Source organism: Eimeria necatrix, genomic scaffold (genome assembly GCF_000499385.1).
Source record: "Eimeria necatrix Houghton genomic scaffold, Enh_scaff542, whole genome shotgun sequence".
In the NCBI taxonomy this organism is placed as follows: Eukaryota; Apicomplexa; class Conoidasida; order Eucoccidiorida; family Eimeriidae; genus Eimeria; species Eimeria necatrix.
This window is the reverse complement of record NW_013654412.1, coordinates 1-13,001: the sequence shown is the minus strand read 5'-3', so window position 1 is coordinate 13,001 and position 13,001 is coordinate 1. Positions and strand designations below refer to the sequence as shown.

The window sequence follows — 13,001 nt, the reverse complement described above, 5'->3', positions numbered from 1 at the left end:
GAAGGCTCGAGCTGCGCGTACATTCCAGACCCTTTGGAAGCTGCTGCTGCAGCACGATCTCGGCAGGCAGCAGAAACTGCAGCAGGCGCAGCGCAGCTGCTGCTGCAGCGATATTCACTTCTGGGGAAGCAGCAGCAACAACTGCAGCAGTGGCAGGGTGAGGCTGCGGGCGGCGAGCAGCAGCAGCAGCAGCAGCAGCAGCAGCAGCAGAAGGACCCTCATAGGCCTCCTCCCGCCTGCCTGCCGCTGCTGCGGTGTCTGTACGTTCGGCTTTTGCTGGGCTCTATCGGCTGCAGCGATGTGGTGGTTGTGCTGCAGCAGTTCCTGCGCAGCGAGCAGCACCGCGCTGCTGCTGCTGCTGCTGCTCCTGCTGCTGCTGCTGCAGCAGCCGCTCCTGTGCAGCTCCAGCTGCAAGGCCTCGAGTCCGCAGACACTGCTTTGGGTGTCTGGACAGCTCTAGGCGTCCCCGCAACTTCACCTGTCGCAGCAGCTGCTCTGCAGTGGCTTCTCTCCTTTGTTCCCAGCAGCAGCAGCAGCAGCAGCAGCAGCAGCAGCAGCAGCAGCAGCAGCAGCAGCAGTGGCGTGTTGATGGAGGCGGCCCACTCGGCGTTTGCTGCGCTGCACATGCGCCGCCACAGCTTGCTGCTGTGGCTGGATGTTCCGTGCGGCCTTGCTGCAGCAGAAGCAGCAGTGTTTGGGGCAGCAGCAGCAGCAGCAGTAGACGTGGCTGGAGAAATGTCTCTAGAAAGCCTAGATGACTGTGTGTCTGCTTCTCGCTGCTGCCGCTTGCTGCAGCAGCTGCTGCCTGTTGCTGCAGCAGACACCAAGCTGGTGGCCCTGGGAGCCCCCAGCTGGCTCTCGGGGCCCCCTCCTAATATCAGTGGCTGCGCAGCCCCCGCAGCAGACACCAAGCTGGTGGCCCTGGGAGCCCCCAGCTGGCTCTCGGGGCCCCCTCCTAATATCAGTGGCTGCGCAGCCCCGGTGCTGCTGCAGCAGCTGCAGCAGCGCGCAGCAGCAGTTAAGGAAGAAGTGCTGCAGCAGCTTCGCGGGGGCCACGCCGCGCTAGCAGCAGCAGCAGCAGCAGCAGCAGCAGCAGCAGCAGGTGATTCCAATCACGTGGCAGTCCCTGTGAAGTTTGACCGCGCCTGGGAGGAGGCCCACCGCTGGGTTGTGGCTGTGCAGCAGCAGCAGCAGCTGCAGCAGCTGCAGCAGCAGCAGCAGCAGGACCCCTGGCTAGTCAGAGAAGGAGTGCTAAATGCAGAGGAGTGGCAAGAGGCGCAAAAGGCAGCTCTCAGTCTTCCTCCCTTCGTCCTTTTTGCTGCTCTCCTCGCAGCCTCCAGGCAGCAGCAACAGCAGCAGCAGCAGCAGCAGCAGCAGCAGATGCAGCAGCAGACAGCCTCTCCTGGGCTTCTGGAGCTGACCACAGCAGAAACTGCCCAAGGGCTCGAGACAGTCCTCGGCCTTCCACGCCACGTAGGCACTTCACCTGCAGCAGCAGCAGCAACAGCAGCAGCAGCAGCAGCTGCTGCTGCTGCTGTTGTGTCTGAGCTTTGAGGGTAGATGAGCAGCCCGTGAGTTTCTTGCTGCTGCCTGCATGCAGCTGCTGCTGTCTGCATGCGGCTGCTGCTGCTTGCATGCGGTTGTGCTGCGCTGCAGCTAAGTTTGGCAGCTGCTTTGCTGCTGGACATTCGCGGCGAGGGACTCATCAGCTACACAGACTTTAGGAGGCTTCCTTCTTACCTGCATGCAGCAGCGCTCAGAAGCGACGTGCTGCTGCTGCTGGCAGCAACTCGCAGACAGGGGCCCCTCCAGAGGGCCCTGCTGGGGCTGGCAGCCCCGGAGCAGATTCCCCTTGCTGCTGCTGAGACGCACAAGGTGGGCTGTGCTGCTGCTGCAGATGCTGAGCTACTCCTGCTGCTGCTGCTGCTGCTGCTGCTGCTGCTAACTTTACCGGTGTGATTTTGCTGCAACGGCGCAGGTGCTGCTGCGCCTGGGGATGAGACCCGAGGCTGCTCGCGGGCTCCAGCTGCTGCTTCAGGCTGCTGGAATGAGCTGCAAGTGCCGCAACAGCAGCAGCAGCAGCAGCAGCAGCAGCAGCAGCAGCAGCAGCAGCTTCCCTTCTCTCTCCATGGTTCAGCAGTGGCTGCATGCAGCGAAGCAGCTGGCCCCGCTGGTGCTGCAGGATGTCTTTTGCTGCCTCTTTGCTTCTCAGCCCTTCTCCTCAGCAACTACAGCAGGCTCAGTTTCGTGCGTTGCTTCGAGCTTGCTGCTGCTGTCGCTGCTGCTGCTGCTGCTGCTGCTGCTGCTGCCCGCTCTGTGGCGTGCTGCTGCTGCTGCTGCTTCTGCTTTCCTTGCAGTTGCTGGGCCTGTTGCTGCTGCTTGTTTCACTAAAGGTGCTGTTTCTGGTGGCCGCAATCCTCCAAGGCATACGCAGGGCGTGACCCCGCTGGCTGAAACTTTGCTGCTGGTGCTGCTGCCGCTGTTGCTGCTGCTGCTGCTGCTGCTGCTGCTGCTGCTGCTGCTGTTCGCAGAGACGGCGGCTGGGGCGCCTGGGAAGGTTCCCGCGTTGCTGCCCTTATCGAAGCAGCAGGACTCAGCTCATTGGCGGCATCTGCTTCTTCAAGTCCGTCGCACTGCAGCAGCAGCAGCAGCAGCAGCAGCAGCAATGACAGCGATGACCAGGTGGCGCTGCTGGACCCCTGTAGGATCCGCAGCAGCTACAGAGCCTTTCAGCAGCAGCAGCATGAGCTGCTGCTTCTCTTGCTGCGCTCCCTCCGCACAGCTAACCTCTCCATTGAGGGTTTTTGCTGCAAGCGCCTGCTGCGGGCGCAGCAGCAGCAGCAGCAGCCTGCTGCTGCTGCTGCACAGGCACCTGAGGCAGCCGCTGCTTCGCTGCTTTGCCGCATCAAATACCACACAATACCCTCTGCAGCAGCAGCAGCAGCACTACCTGCAGCAGCTGATGTTTCCCGGTGGGTATTTGTAGAAGAATGCTCGTTGCTGCTGCTGCCTACCCTGGGCAGCAGCAGCAACGGCGCTGCTGTCGCTGCTGTCGCCTCAGCTTTGCATTTGCTGTTTGATGCAGCAGACCCCAAAGCCAGGGGAAGTGTCTCTGCTGCTGCACTGCAGCAGCTGCTGCAGGACGCTGAGCTGCTGCAGCTGCAGCGGGACAGCCGAGCCCTCGTGGCGCTGCGACGGCTTGAAGCCCAGCACGCCCCGCAGCAGCAGCAGCAGCAGCAGCAGCAGCAGGATTTGACATTAAGCAGTGGGGTCTTTGAGCTAGCAGAGCTGCTGAACGAGTCCTCAGCAGCAAAGGCGGAGCGACAGCAGCAGCAGCAGCAGCAGCAGCAGCAGCAGCGGCTGAGTGCAGCAGCTCTCCGCTTCCACCCCGCGCTGCAGCGGCTGCGGGAGAAGATGCTGACGAGCAGCTGGACCTTCGCAGATTTGTGCATACACCTGGGCTGCAGCGCGTCTGCTGCTCGCTCATTGACTTGCAGCAGCAGCAGCAGCAGCAGCAGCAGCAGCAGCAGGAAGGGACTCTCTTTGTATAGGACAGCTTTCCGCCGCTCTGCTGCAGTCCGGGCGGCTCTGGTCAGCAGCGCAGCAGCAGATGATTTGTTTGATCGCCTGGCAGTGCCTGAAGAGGCTGAGCCCCGTGCTGCAGCAGCACGAGCCGGCAGCAGCAGCAGCAGCAAGAAGCAGCAGCTGCTGCAGGAGCAGCAGGAACGCTTCAGCCTCCCCCTGCTGCACGTAGAAGACCTTCTTGCTGCACTTGCTTCTCAGAAGCAATTCTGGGGCGTCTGCAGCAGCGCGGCCTGCCGAGTCATGTTTTTGCTGCTGCGGCAGCGCCTGGCTTCCATTCAGCAGCAGCAGCAGCAGCAGCAGCAGCAGCAGCAGCAGCAGCAGCAGCAGCAAAGGCAGCAAGAAGGAGCCCCTCGCACGGAAGCCGAATTGCTGGCAGATCTACTCGTCGCCACTGAGCACGCATCCAGGAACCTCCCTCACTATCAGCAGCAGCAAGCAGCAGCAGAAGCAGCAGCAGCAGCTGCTGCAGCAACAGCAGCCGAAGGACAGGCACTGGTGTCGCGCCTAGTATTGCAGCAGACAGCAGCAGATATTGCAGAAGGGCTTCTAATTGCTGCTGACCTTGATGCCCTCGCTGACTGGTACGTGCTGCTGCTTCTGCTGCGGCAGCTTTTGCTGCTGCCTCTGCTGCTGCTGCTGCAGCGGGTGCGGTGGCTGCCGCTGCTGCTGTCTACGAGTTGCTCTTTCTTCCCCTAACTGCTTTCCCCGCGCCGCCGCTGCTGCTGCTGCTGCTGCTTCTGCTGCTTCTGCTGCTTCTGCTGCTGCTGCTGCTGCTGCTGATTGTAGGTGTGGAAAAGACCAGGGCCTTCCTGAGGGCGTTTGTGATGCTTCGATGGTTTTCCGGGCGATGGAAGATGCAGCAAGCCGCACCAGCAGCAAGCAGCAGCAGCTGCTGCAGTGCCTTGCATCTGAAGCACTTGCTGCAGCAGCAGCAGCACAGGTGAGCAGCGCCGCTTCTGCCCCACGCGTAAAGTAAACTGCTGCGACATTTGCTGCAGGGACTGGAAACTGCAGCGCAAGCAGCAGCTGCTGCTGCAGCCACGGCGGAGGGTGCAGCAGCCAGCGAAACAGCAGCAGCAGCAGCAGCAGCAGCAGCATGAGCAGTTTGCTGCACCTCTTGCTGCTGCTTTGTCTGCTGCAGGGGAGGGGCTTCCAGCAGGGAGCCAGAGCCCTCACTGTGGGTGAAGTGGCAGCAGCACTTGAAGCGCGGGGTCACAGAGTCTTTTCTTCAGAATTGCTGCTGCTGCTGACATCCCTGCTGCCGCAGCAGCAGCAGCAGCAGCAGCAGCAGCAGCAGCGGCTGCTGTTTGACTTGCAGCAGGGATTGTTGTACGTCGAGCCTCTGCAGGCTGCGCTGCAGGGCCAATTGTCTCCAGGTGAAGCTGCTGCCAGTAGCAGCAGCAGCAGCAAGGGCAGCAGCCAGGGTGCTGCTACAAAGCCATGCGCTGAGCTGCTGCTGCAGCTGCTGCTGCTGCGCATGCGTGCTGCTGCTGCGCTGCATTCCCTTGATGCTGTGCAGCTGTTCGCTGCAGTTTGCAGCAGCAACACAGACAGCCCCACAGCAGCAGATTGGCATGCAGCGATTCGGGCCTCACTGCCAGAGAGTGGAGAGAGCTGCTGCTGCTGCTGCTGCAGCAAGAGCTGCAGCAACAGCAGCAAAGATTGCCAGTGCGTGGAGTCTACAGTTGCTCGTTTGCTGCTGCTGGTTCAGAGTCCCCAGGATCTGGGGGAACTGCTGCTGCTGCAGCTGCCGCTGCTGCAGCAGCAGCTGCCAGCGCTCTTCCTGGGCCCCGGATCAGAGCAGCAGCATCAGCTGCTGCAGCAGCTACAGAACCTCAGCCAGCAGCAGCTGCTGCAGAAGGTGCAGCAGCTGCAGCAGCAGACAGGGGGTCGGGTGACCGCTAGGGAGTTCAAGGAATTCTTTTCCCGCAGGGGCATCGGCGCAGCAGCAGACCTCTGGCTGCTGCTGCTGCAGCAGCAGCAGCAGCAGCAACGGGAAGGAGAAAGTGCGGATGAGCAAGAAGTAAGCATATCGTTCCAGATGTCACATATTGCTGAAGCAGAAGCTGCGAATGGCTGCACTGCTGCTGCTGCTGCTGCTGCTGCTGGCCCTCCTGCGAGGTTGTGTCACCCTGCTGCTGCTGTTGCTGCTGCTGCTGCTGCTGCTGCTGCTGCAGATATCGCTCGCTGCATGCGTGGAGCTGCTCGCCCTTTTTTTGGACGAAACACAGCTATGTGGGGAGACAGTCGTCGTCGTTGACGTGTCGTTCAACGACGACGTCCGCTTCGGCGGACTACTCGAACGACGTCGCGCGTTTCGTCGGCAACGACGTCGCGTCGTCGTCTTCTACGTGCAGCTGCTGCAGCCGCTCTCTCGAGAGCCTCTTCTCCAGCATGAGGCGGAGCAGGTCCTCCGGCACGCTGCAGGTAACGCTTACTCTCGCGCTCGAGCAGCAGCAGCAGCAGCAGCAGCAGCAGCAAGTAGGGGAGCCGTTACAGTGGCAGAGGAAGCAGCAGCAGCAGCAGGCGCACAGCGTCTTTATAATGCCCTATGCTCGTCCTTCCTGCAGCACAACTTGCTGCTGCAGATTGGCACCCCACGGCTGCGTCCCAAGGCAGCAGCAGCAGCTGCTGCAGCAGCAAATGCAGCAAGCCGTGCTGCAGTCATGCGCTGCAGCTTCTTAGGCTTCGAAGAGCAGCTTCAAATAAATTTTTCCACAGCAGCAGCGGCAGCTGCAGCACCAAGAGTAGGTTCAAGAGCAGCAATTGAAGCAGCAGCAGCAGGATCAGCAGCAGCAGAGCCGCTGCTGCTGCTGAGTTCATCGATCCCATCCGAGCTGCCAGCACAAGAAAACGGCAGCAGCAGCAGCAGCAGCAGCGGCTGCAGTGGCTGCCCGAGCGTTCCTGGAAAAGTTGCTGCTGCTGCACTGCAGACTCTTCTTGAGCCCTCTGAGCCTCTTCTGCTGCTGCAAGTGCAGCAACAGCAGCAGCAGCAGCAGCAGCAGCACGAAGTAGACAACTGGGTCGGCTGCCTTGCACTGCGAGATTTGCTGAGGACTCTTGAAGACGCTGAGCCTCTTTCTGTCTTCTGGGGTTGCTGCTGCAGACGCGTGCTGCTGCTGCAGCATCACGCAGCAGAAGCAGCAGCAGCGGGAACGCTGTCGCCACACTACTCTAGCAGCAGCAGCAGCAGCAGCAGCAGCAGCATGGAAGTAGAGGTCTGTGTCTGGTTCTGGGCGAGAGCTGTGGGCCCCGAGACACCGCAGCCCCCTTTGCTGCATGCAGCAGCAGCAGCTTTCAGCAGCAGCACGGCTTTGCAGCACTTGCTGCCGCCTCTTCCGCTGCACCAGCCAAAGCAGCAGCAGGCCCATTCTAGCCACCAGCGGCAGCAGCAGCAGCAGCAGCAGCAGCAGCAGTTTCTGGCTGTGCGGCAGCAGCAGCTAGATGCTCTGCAGCACCAGCAGCTACGAAGAGGACAAGAACAGCAGCAGGAGGATGAAGAAGTGGACGAAAAGCAGCTGTTGCTGCAGCAGCGCGAGGGACTGCAGCAGCAGCTTGCACTGATGCAGCAGCAGCACATGCTGCTGCTGCAGCAGCTGGAGAGAGATGCACAGCACCAGCAGAAACAAACGCTGCCAGCGCAGAAGAGCACGCAGCAGCACAGTGCCGATCAATACTGTGTCCAGCAGCAGCAGCAGCAGCAGCAGCAGATGCAGCTGCAGCAGCAGATGCAGCAGCAGCAGTTGCAGCAACAGCAGCAGAGCCATGATGACCCTATAGAAAACTCTATAATTGCTTCTGCCGCCATTTCCAGTCTCGAGCAGCATTTAGCAGCAGCAGCAGCAGCAGAGGCAGCAACAGAAGCAGCAGCCGAAGTAACAGCAGAAGCAGCAGCAGAAGCAGCAGCAGAAGCCTATAGAAGACTCTATAATTGCTTCTGCCGCCATTTCCAGTCTCGAGCAGCATTTAGCAGCAGCAGCAGCAGCAGCAGAGGCAGCAACAGAAGCAGCAGCCGAAGTAACAGCAGAAGCAGCAGCAGAAGCAGCAGCAGAAGCAGCAGCAACATCTGAAAAAGAGGCATCTACGATCGGTGAGCTGCTGTTGACCTCGCATGGATGCACCGCGGGGCCAGTGGCCGCAGCAGAGCTGAGGCCAGCAGCAGCAGCAGCAGCAGCAGCAGCAGCTCCTCAAGATTCCGCAGCAGCAGCAGCAGCGGCAACAGCAGCAGCACCTCGAACTTGTGCTGCAGCAGGCCCTGGCCTTCCTGTCAGCAAATTCATGCGAATTCGAGTCGCAGATTTGGTCCTGGGGACATGGGAGCTCAGCCAGCAGCAGCAGCAGCAGCAGCAGCAGCAGCAGCAGCAGCAGCAGCAGCAGGCTGCCGTCTGGAACCTGCAAATCTGCAGACATGGGGGCCCCGACAAACGGCTGCTGCAGCGCTGGCGAATTCCCCTGCGGCCTTTGGGGGCCCCGGGGGCCCCCAAGCAGCTTTTGGTACTGGGGCCCCCAGTCTCCCCAGATGCTGCATGCATCTCTTTTCCCCAGCAGCAGCAGCAGCAGCAGCAGCAGCAGCAGCAGCAGCAGCAACTGCTGGTGCAGCGGCAGGAGCCCGGAGTCAGCGGAGAGCGACAAGGGTGAGTTCCAGTGGCCTGCCGCTTGCATCGACAGCTGCTGCTGCTGCTGCAAAGCAGCAGCAGCAGCAGCCGCTGCCGCTGCACCAGCTGCTGCTGAAGACACTGCTGACCTTTGCTGCTGCTGCTGCTGCTGCTGCTGCTGCTGCTGCTGCAGGGCATCTGACCACCTCACGTTTTGCCTGCTAAGGACCCACGAAGATCAGGGACCTCTTGAAGAAACAATTATTGGCAGTGCTGCTTTGGGTGTGCCAGGGGCCCCCGGGGGCCCCCTGGCAGAGGCAGCTCTTAGTTTGCTGCTTCACGAGGGGCCCCCCGAGGACCTGCTGCCAGCCTCGAGGCCCCCTCGGGGGGCCCCCTGCGAGGCCCCTTCGGCTGAGGGCCCCCAGGGGGGCCCCCCGGGGGCCCCCTGGGGGCCCCCTGGGGGCCGAGTCCTCGGGAGGCTGCTGCTTGCTGTAGAGCTAATCCCAGAAAGGGGGCCCCCAGGGGGGCCCCCAGGGGGGCCCCCTTCCTGGGCTGCTGCTGTGGCTGAACTGCCCCAAGGAGTTTTCTTGTGCCGCTGGGGGCCCCCCAACGAGACTGGGGGGCCCCCCAACAGGACTGGGGGGCCCCCGGGGGCCCAAGAAGGAGAATGGGTGACCTGGGAGGCCCTTTGTGCGGCTCTGAGGTGAGAGAAACTGAGCTGCTGCTGCTGCTGCTGCTGCTGCTGCTGCATGCTGTGCTGCAGCTGCGGCGTCTGCTGCTACAAACTGCGCTGCAGCTGCATCAGGAGCTGCTGGAAACTATGCTGCAGCTGCGGCGGCTGCTCCAGCTCCCGCTGCTGCTGCTGCTGCTGCTGCTGCTGCTGCTGCTGGCAAATGTGCTGCTGCTTCTCCTTCGCATGTTCTCTGTTCAGGGACAGGGGGCCCCCCGGGGCCCTGGCTGTTGTTAAGAAAGCTGTCAGGGGGCCCCCCGGGGCCCTTGTGCTGGCGAGGCCCCTTTTGACTCTTGGGGCCCTTTACAGACTGGCGAGGAAGCTGCGGCCCTTCCTTCCTGCCCTTCTTTCGGGAATGTGGCAGCAGCAGCAGCAGCAGCAGCAGCAGGAGGGAGGCCCGCAGCAGCAGCAGCAGCAGCAGCAAAATCGCGAGCAGTTCGGGTTTGGGCTGCTGCAGTGGAGCGAATTTCAGTCCCTGCTGCTTCGAGTGATGGACTCGGGAGCTGCGTCAGTTCCAAGCTCTGAGGAGCCCCCAACGGCTCTAGTCCCCAGCAGCAGCAGCAGCAGCAGCAGCAGCAGCAGCAGCAGCAGCAGTTTGACGGCGGAGGAGTGGCTGCTGCTGCACGGCTGCCTGGCCTTCAGGCACCTGTGGAAGACAGCAGCAGGCACAGCAGAGCTTTTCGATCTTTGGGCTGCTGCGCGATGCATGCATGCATGTCTTCTTTTGGGGCCCCCCGAGGGGCCCCCCTGCCGCGCAGCAGCAGCACCCGCAGCAGCAGCAGCAGCAGCAGCAGCAGCAGCAGCAGCAGGGACGCCGCAGGGGGCGAGCAGCCAGTTGTCTCCCGCACTGAAGGAGCTGCTAGACGTTATTGGGGGCCCCCCAGATGCAGGGTCTAATACTGTCTGTCCAGCAGCAGCAGCAGCAGCAGCAGAAGCAGCAGCAGCAGCAGCAGAAGCAGCAGCAGCAGCAGCAGCGCGTAGGGTCTCATGGGCCTCTGCTGCTCAGGCCCCAGGCCACCTCCTTGCTGCTGGGGGGCCCCCCAACTCAGACCATTTCAAAATAAAACTTATTGTGGAGGGGGCCCGGGGCCTCCGCCGCTGGGGGGGCCTTTTGCCTTCAACTTTTGTAACAGCAGCAATTTCTTTCGCGCCTTCTGTGGCTGCCTGCCTCGCAGCTTTGCCTTGCTGCACCCAGGGGGCCCCCCGGGGGGCCCCCCGGGGGGGCCCCGGGGGGGCCCCCCGGGGGGGCCCCGGGGGGGCCCCCCGGGGGACCGCCCAGGAGCCCTTCCAGGGGGCCCCCTGGGGGGGCCCCCAGGGAGCTCTTCAGGGGGTCCCCCAGAAAGCCTTTGTTCAGGGGGGCCCCCAGGGGGCCCCCCAGGAAGCCTTTCAGGGGGCCCCCCAGGGGGCGCAGCATCGGCACCTAGGGGCCCCAGAGGGGCCCCCGGGGGGGCCCCTTGAGTCTCTGCTTTATGCAGAACAAGACTCAAGTCCTGTAGTGTTTCGCAGCAGAAGTCCTTCTTGGGGCTGGTCTACATTGCTGCGGGGGCCCCCCTTGGCTCAGATCTGCAGCACTGTTGCTGCTGCTGCAGCAGCAGTTGAGGGGGCCCCCGGGGCCCCCGCCGCGAGCATGCCCGGCGCGGCCCTTCTCTGTGCTGCTGCTGCCAGCCTCAGGGAGGCCCTGGGGTCTGAGGCGCAGGGGCCCCCCCCATGCTTCTGGGACCCAGCAGCAGCAGCAGCAGCAGCAGCAGCAGCAGCAGCAGGTGGTGCTGCTGCTGCAGCTATTGCTGCTGCACTGGCCCCAGTTTTGGCAGTCCGCCTGACTGTGTGGCTGCTGGACGTTCGACCCGAGGGGCCCCAAGGGGCCCTTCCGCCACTTCCGGGGGCCCTTAGTTTTCCTGTTTTGCTGCAGCAGCTTCCCCGCTGCATGCAGTGGATGGGGGGCCCCCCCCAGCAGCCAGCTGGGGGGCCCCCCGTGAGCTCTGTGCCGCGGGGCTGGTACCCTTTGGGTCACGCACTAGTTCCCCTTGGGGGGCCCCCCTCGGGCCCCCGGGGGGCCCCCTTCTACCTCCGGCCCTACACACTGCAGGCGGAGGGCTTAGAAGCTTGCCCCAGCGCTGGTGCTGCTGCTGCTGCTGCTGCTGCTGCTGCTGCTGAGGTGGCAGCAGAAGCCCCTTGCGGTGTCTGTACAGCGGGTGCCTTCATAGAGTTTGCCGACTCATGTGGGGCCCCCGGGGCCCCATATGAGGCCCCTGGGGCCCCACATGAGGCCTGTGGGGCCCCAAGTGGGGCCCCCGGGGCCCCATATGAGGCTTCTGGGGGCCCCTAGACCTAACAAAGCCGACGCAAGGGGGCCCCCCGGGCCTTAGGTCTGTAGACTCATGCTGTATTTGTGCTGCCAGTCTGTCTTTCGGGGGCTGGCAGGGGCCCCCAGGGGCCCCCAGGGGCCCCCAGGGGCCCCCAGAACTCTTTTTTAAAACTGATTGGGGGCCCCTTTTCATTTTAAAACTAAGTAATTAGCTGCTTCGAGGCTGTCCTACAGAAGCCCATGGCAGCGCACTGGCGCTGGGGGGCCCCTGAGGCCCCCAACTAATGGGTCCTGTGGGCGCTGTCTCCTGCAGGGGGGCCCCCGGGACCTGCAGCTGCAGCAGCTGCTGCAGCTGCTGCAGCTACTGCAGCTGCTGCAGCTGCTGCAGCTGCTGCAGTGTAGAGAGAGACGAGTAGACAGGCTAGTGTGGCTATTGGCTACTTAGGGAGGGCACAGAGCCACCAGTGCAGCAGCTTCCTTTGCCAGGGGGGCCCCCCGAGGGCCCCAATGAAAGACACATTAAGAAGTTGAGGGTTTAGGGGCCCCTCAAGAAACAACAGGGGCCCCCAGGGGGCCCCCCTGGGGGCCCCTGCTCTCTCGGGCCTGGGGCAGCCAGTTGACTGAGGTTTCTTCTCCTTCAGAATGCATGTCTGCTTTTGGCTGGCTGCTGCTAGGTCTGGCCGTGCGCGCTGCTGCTGCTGCTGCTGCTGCTGCTTTTGGTGCTGCTGCTGCTGCTGCAGGCGTCGTTGCTGGCGTTGCTGCGCGAGGAATGGCGCTGGCTCTTTGTGTCTGTCTTGCTGCTGCAGCAAGCCTCGAGGATTCTCTGTTTCTTTCTCGTTGCTGCTCCATGAGTCTGCGTCTCTCAGCAGCAGCAACAGCAGCAGCCCCGCGGGCCCTTGCTGCTGCTGCCTGTGACAAGCGGGGGTTCTTAGGGCCCCCTTGGGGGCCCCTGGGGGGCCCCCGGGGCCCCGGCGTTGTGGCCCTGGCTCTATCTTGTGGGGCCCCCGGCCTTCGGGGGCCCGGGGCCCCCGGGGCCCCCTGGGGCCCCCTTGGCGGGGGGCAAGACTGCGAGCGCCTTTCGCTAGCAGCAGCAAAAGTTTCTGCTGCTGCTGCAGGCGCCACCGCTGCTGCTGCTGCTGCTGCTGCTGGAGGGGGTGCGGCAGCGGGGCGCGGGGGGGGGCCCCCCTGGTCGGGGCCCCTGCGGGTGCGGGGGCCCCCCGGAAGGTGAGCAGCAGCGTCGGCGAGAATGGCCTCTCTTGCTGCTGCTGCTGCTCGGCGGAGGAGGCCGAGGTCCTGCTGCGTGAGGGGGGCCCCCCAGGGCAGCAGCTGCTGCAGCAGCCCAATGGCTTGCTGCTGCTGCCCCACAGCGACGCGCAGCGAACGCAGGCAGGCCTCGTACATGCGGAGGGTTTGGTGGGTGCTGCTGAGTTGCTGCTGCAGCGCAGCAAGCGAGACTCTGTCTTGCGCAGCAGGTTTGTTCACGAGCCTCGAGGCTCGGTCTCCAAACCTCAAAGAAGACAAAGTTTCTTGTCTATTTCTGCTGCCGGGGCAGCAGCAAATTATCAACACAGCATAGGCCTTGCCCCCCAGGCAGTGCCGCAGCAGCCGCGTCAGTTTGCTTTCCCTGTACGGCACATGTCGCCTCCGGGGGGCCCCCCCCTGGGGCCCTTGGGGGCCCCCCGGGGGGCCCCCCGGGGGGCCCCCACGATGGCTCGCAGACTGGCCCCCGGGGGGCCCCCCAGGGGCGCCTCCGGGGGCCCCCGTCGATAGGCGCGCGGCGGCGGGC

At 63.5% G+C, this 13,001-nt stretch overlaps 3 protein-coding genes across 3 annotated transcripts; 2 read left to right on the top strand and 1 right to left on the bottom strand.

Moving 5' to 3' along the window:
- Positions 1 to 588: 588 nt before the first annotated feature.
- Positions 589 to 5,845, top strand: ENH_00062030 (hypothetical protein, conserved; the record flags this gene model as incomplete). Its single annotated transcript, XM_013582050.1, has 6 exons — positions 589 to 1,473; positions 1,657 to 1,875; positions 1,979 to 2,247; positions 2,532 to 4,166; positions 4,372 to 4,525; positions 4,727 to 5,845. The coding sequence occupies 6 exons, from the start codon at positions 589 to 591 to the stop codon at positions 5,843 to 5,845; spliced, it is 4,281 nt and encodes a 1,426-aa protein (XP_013437504.1).
- Positions 5,846 to 7,863: 2,018 nt separating this feature from the next.
- On the top strand, positions 7,864 to 11,236 carry ENH_00062020 (hypothetical protein, conserved; the record flags this gene model as incomplete). Its single annotated transcript, XM_013582049.1, has 3 exons — positions 7,864 to 8,219; positions 8,374 to 8,883; positions 9,112 to 11,236. 3 exons carry the CDS (start codon positions 7,864 to 7,866, stop codon positions 11,234 to 11,236), a joined length of 2,991 nt encoding a protein of 996 aa, XP_013437503.1.
- A 525-nt stretch (positions 11,237 to 11,761) lies between these two features.
- On the bottom strand, positions 11,762 to 12,616 carry ENH_00062010 (hypothetical protein; the record flags this gene model as incomplete). The annotated part of the gene is made up of 1 exon (XM_013582048.1): positions 11,762 to 12,616. The coding sequence occupies one exon, from the start codon at positions 12,614 to 12,616 to the stop codon at positions 11,762 to 11,764; it is 855 nt and encodes a 284-aa protein (XP_013437502.1).
- Positions 12,617 to 13,001: the final 385 nt, after the last annotated feature.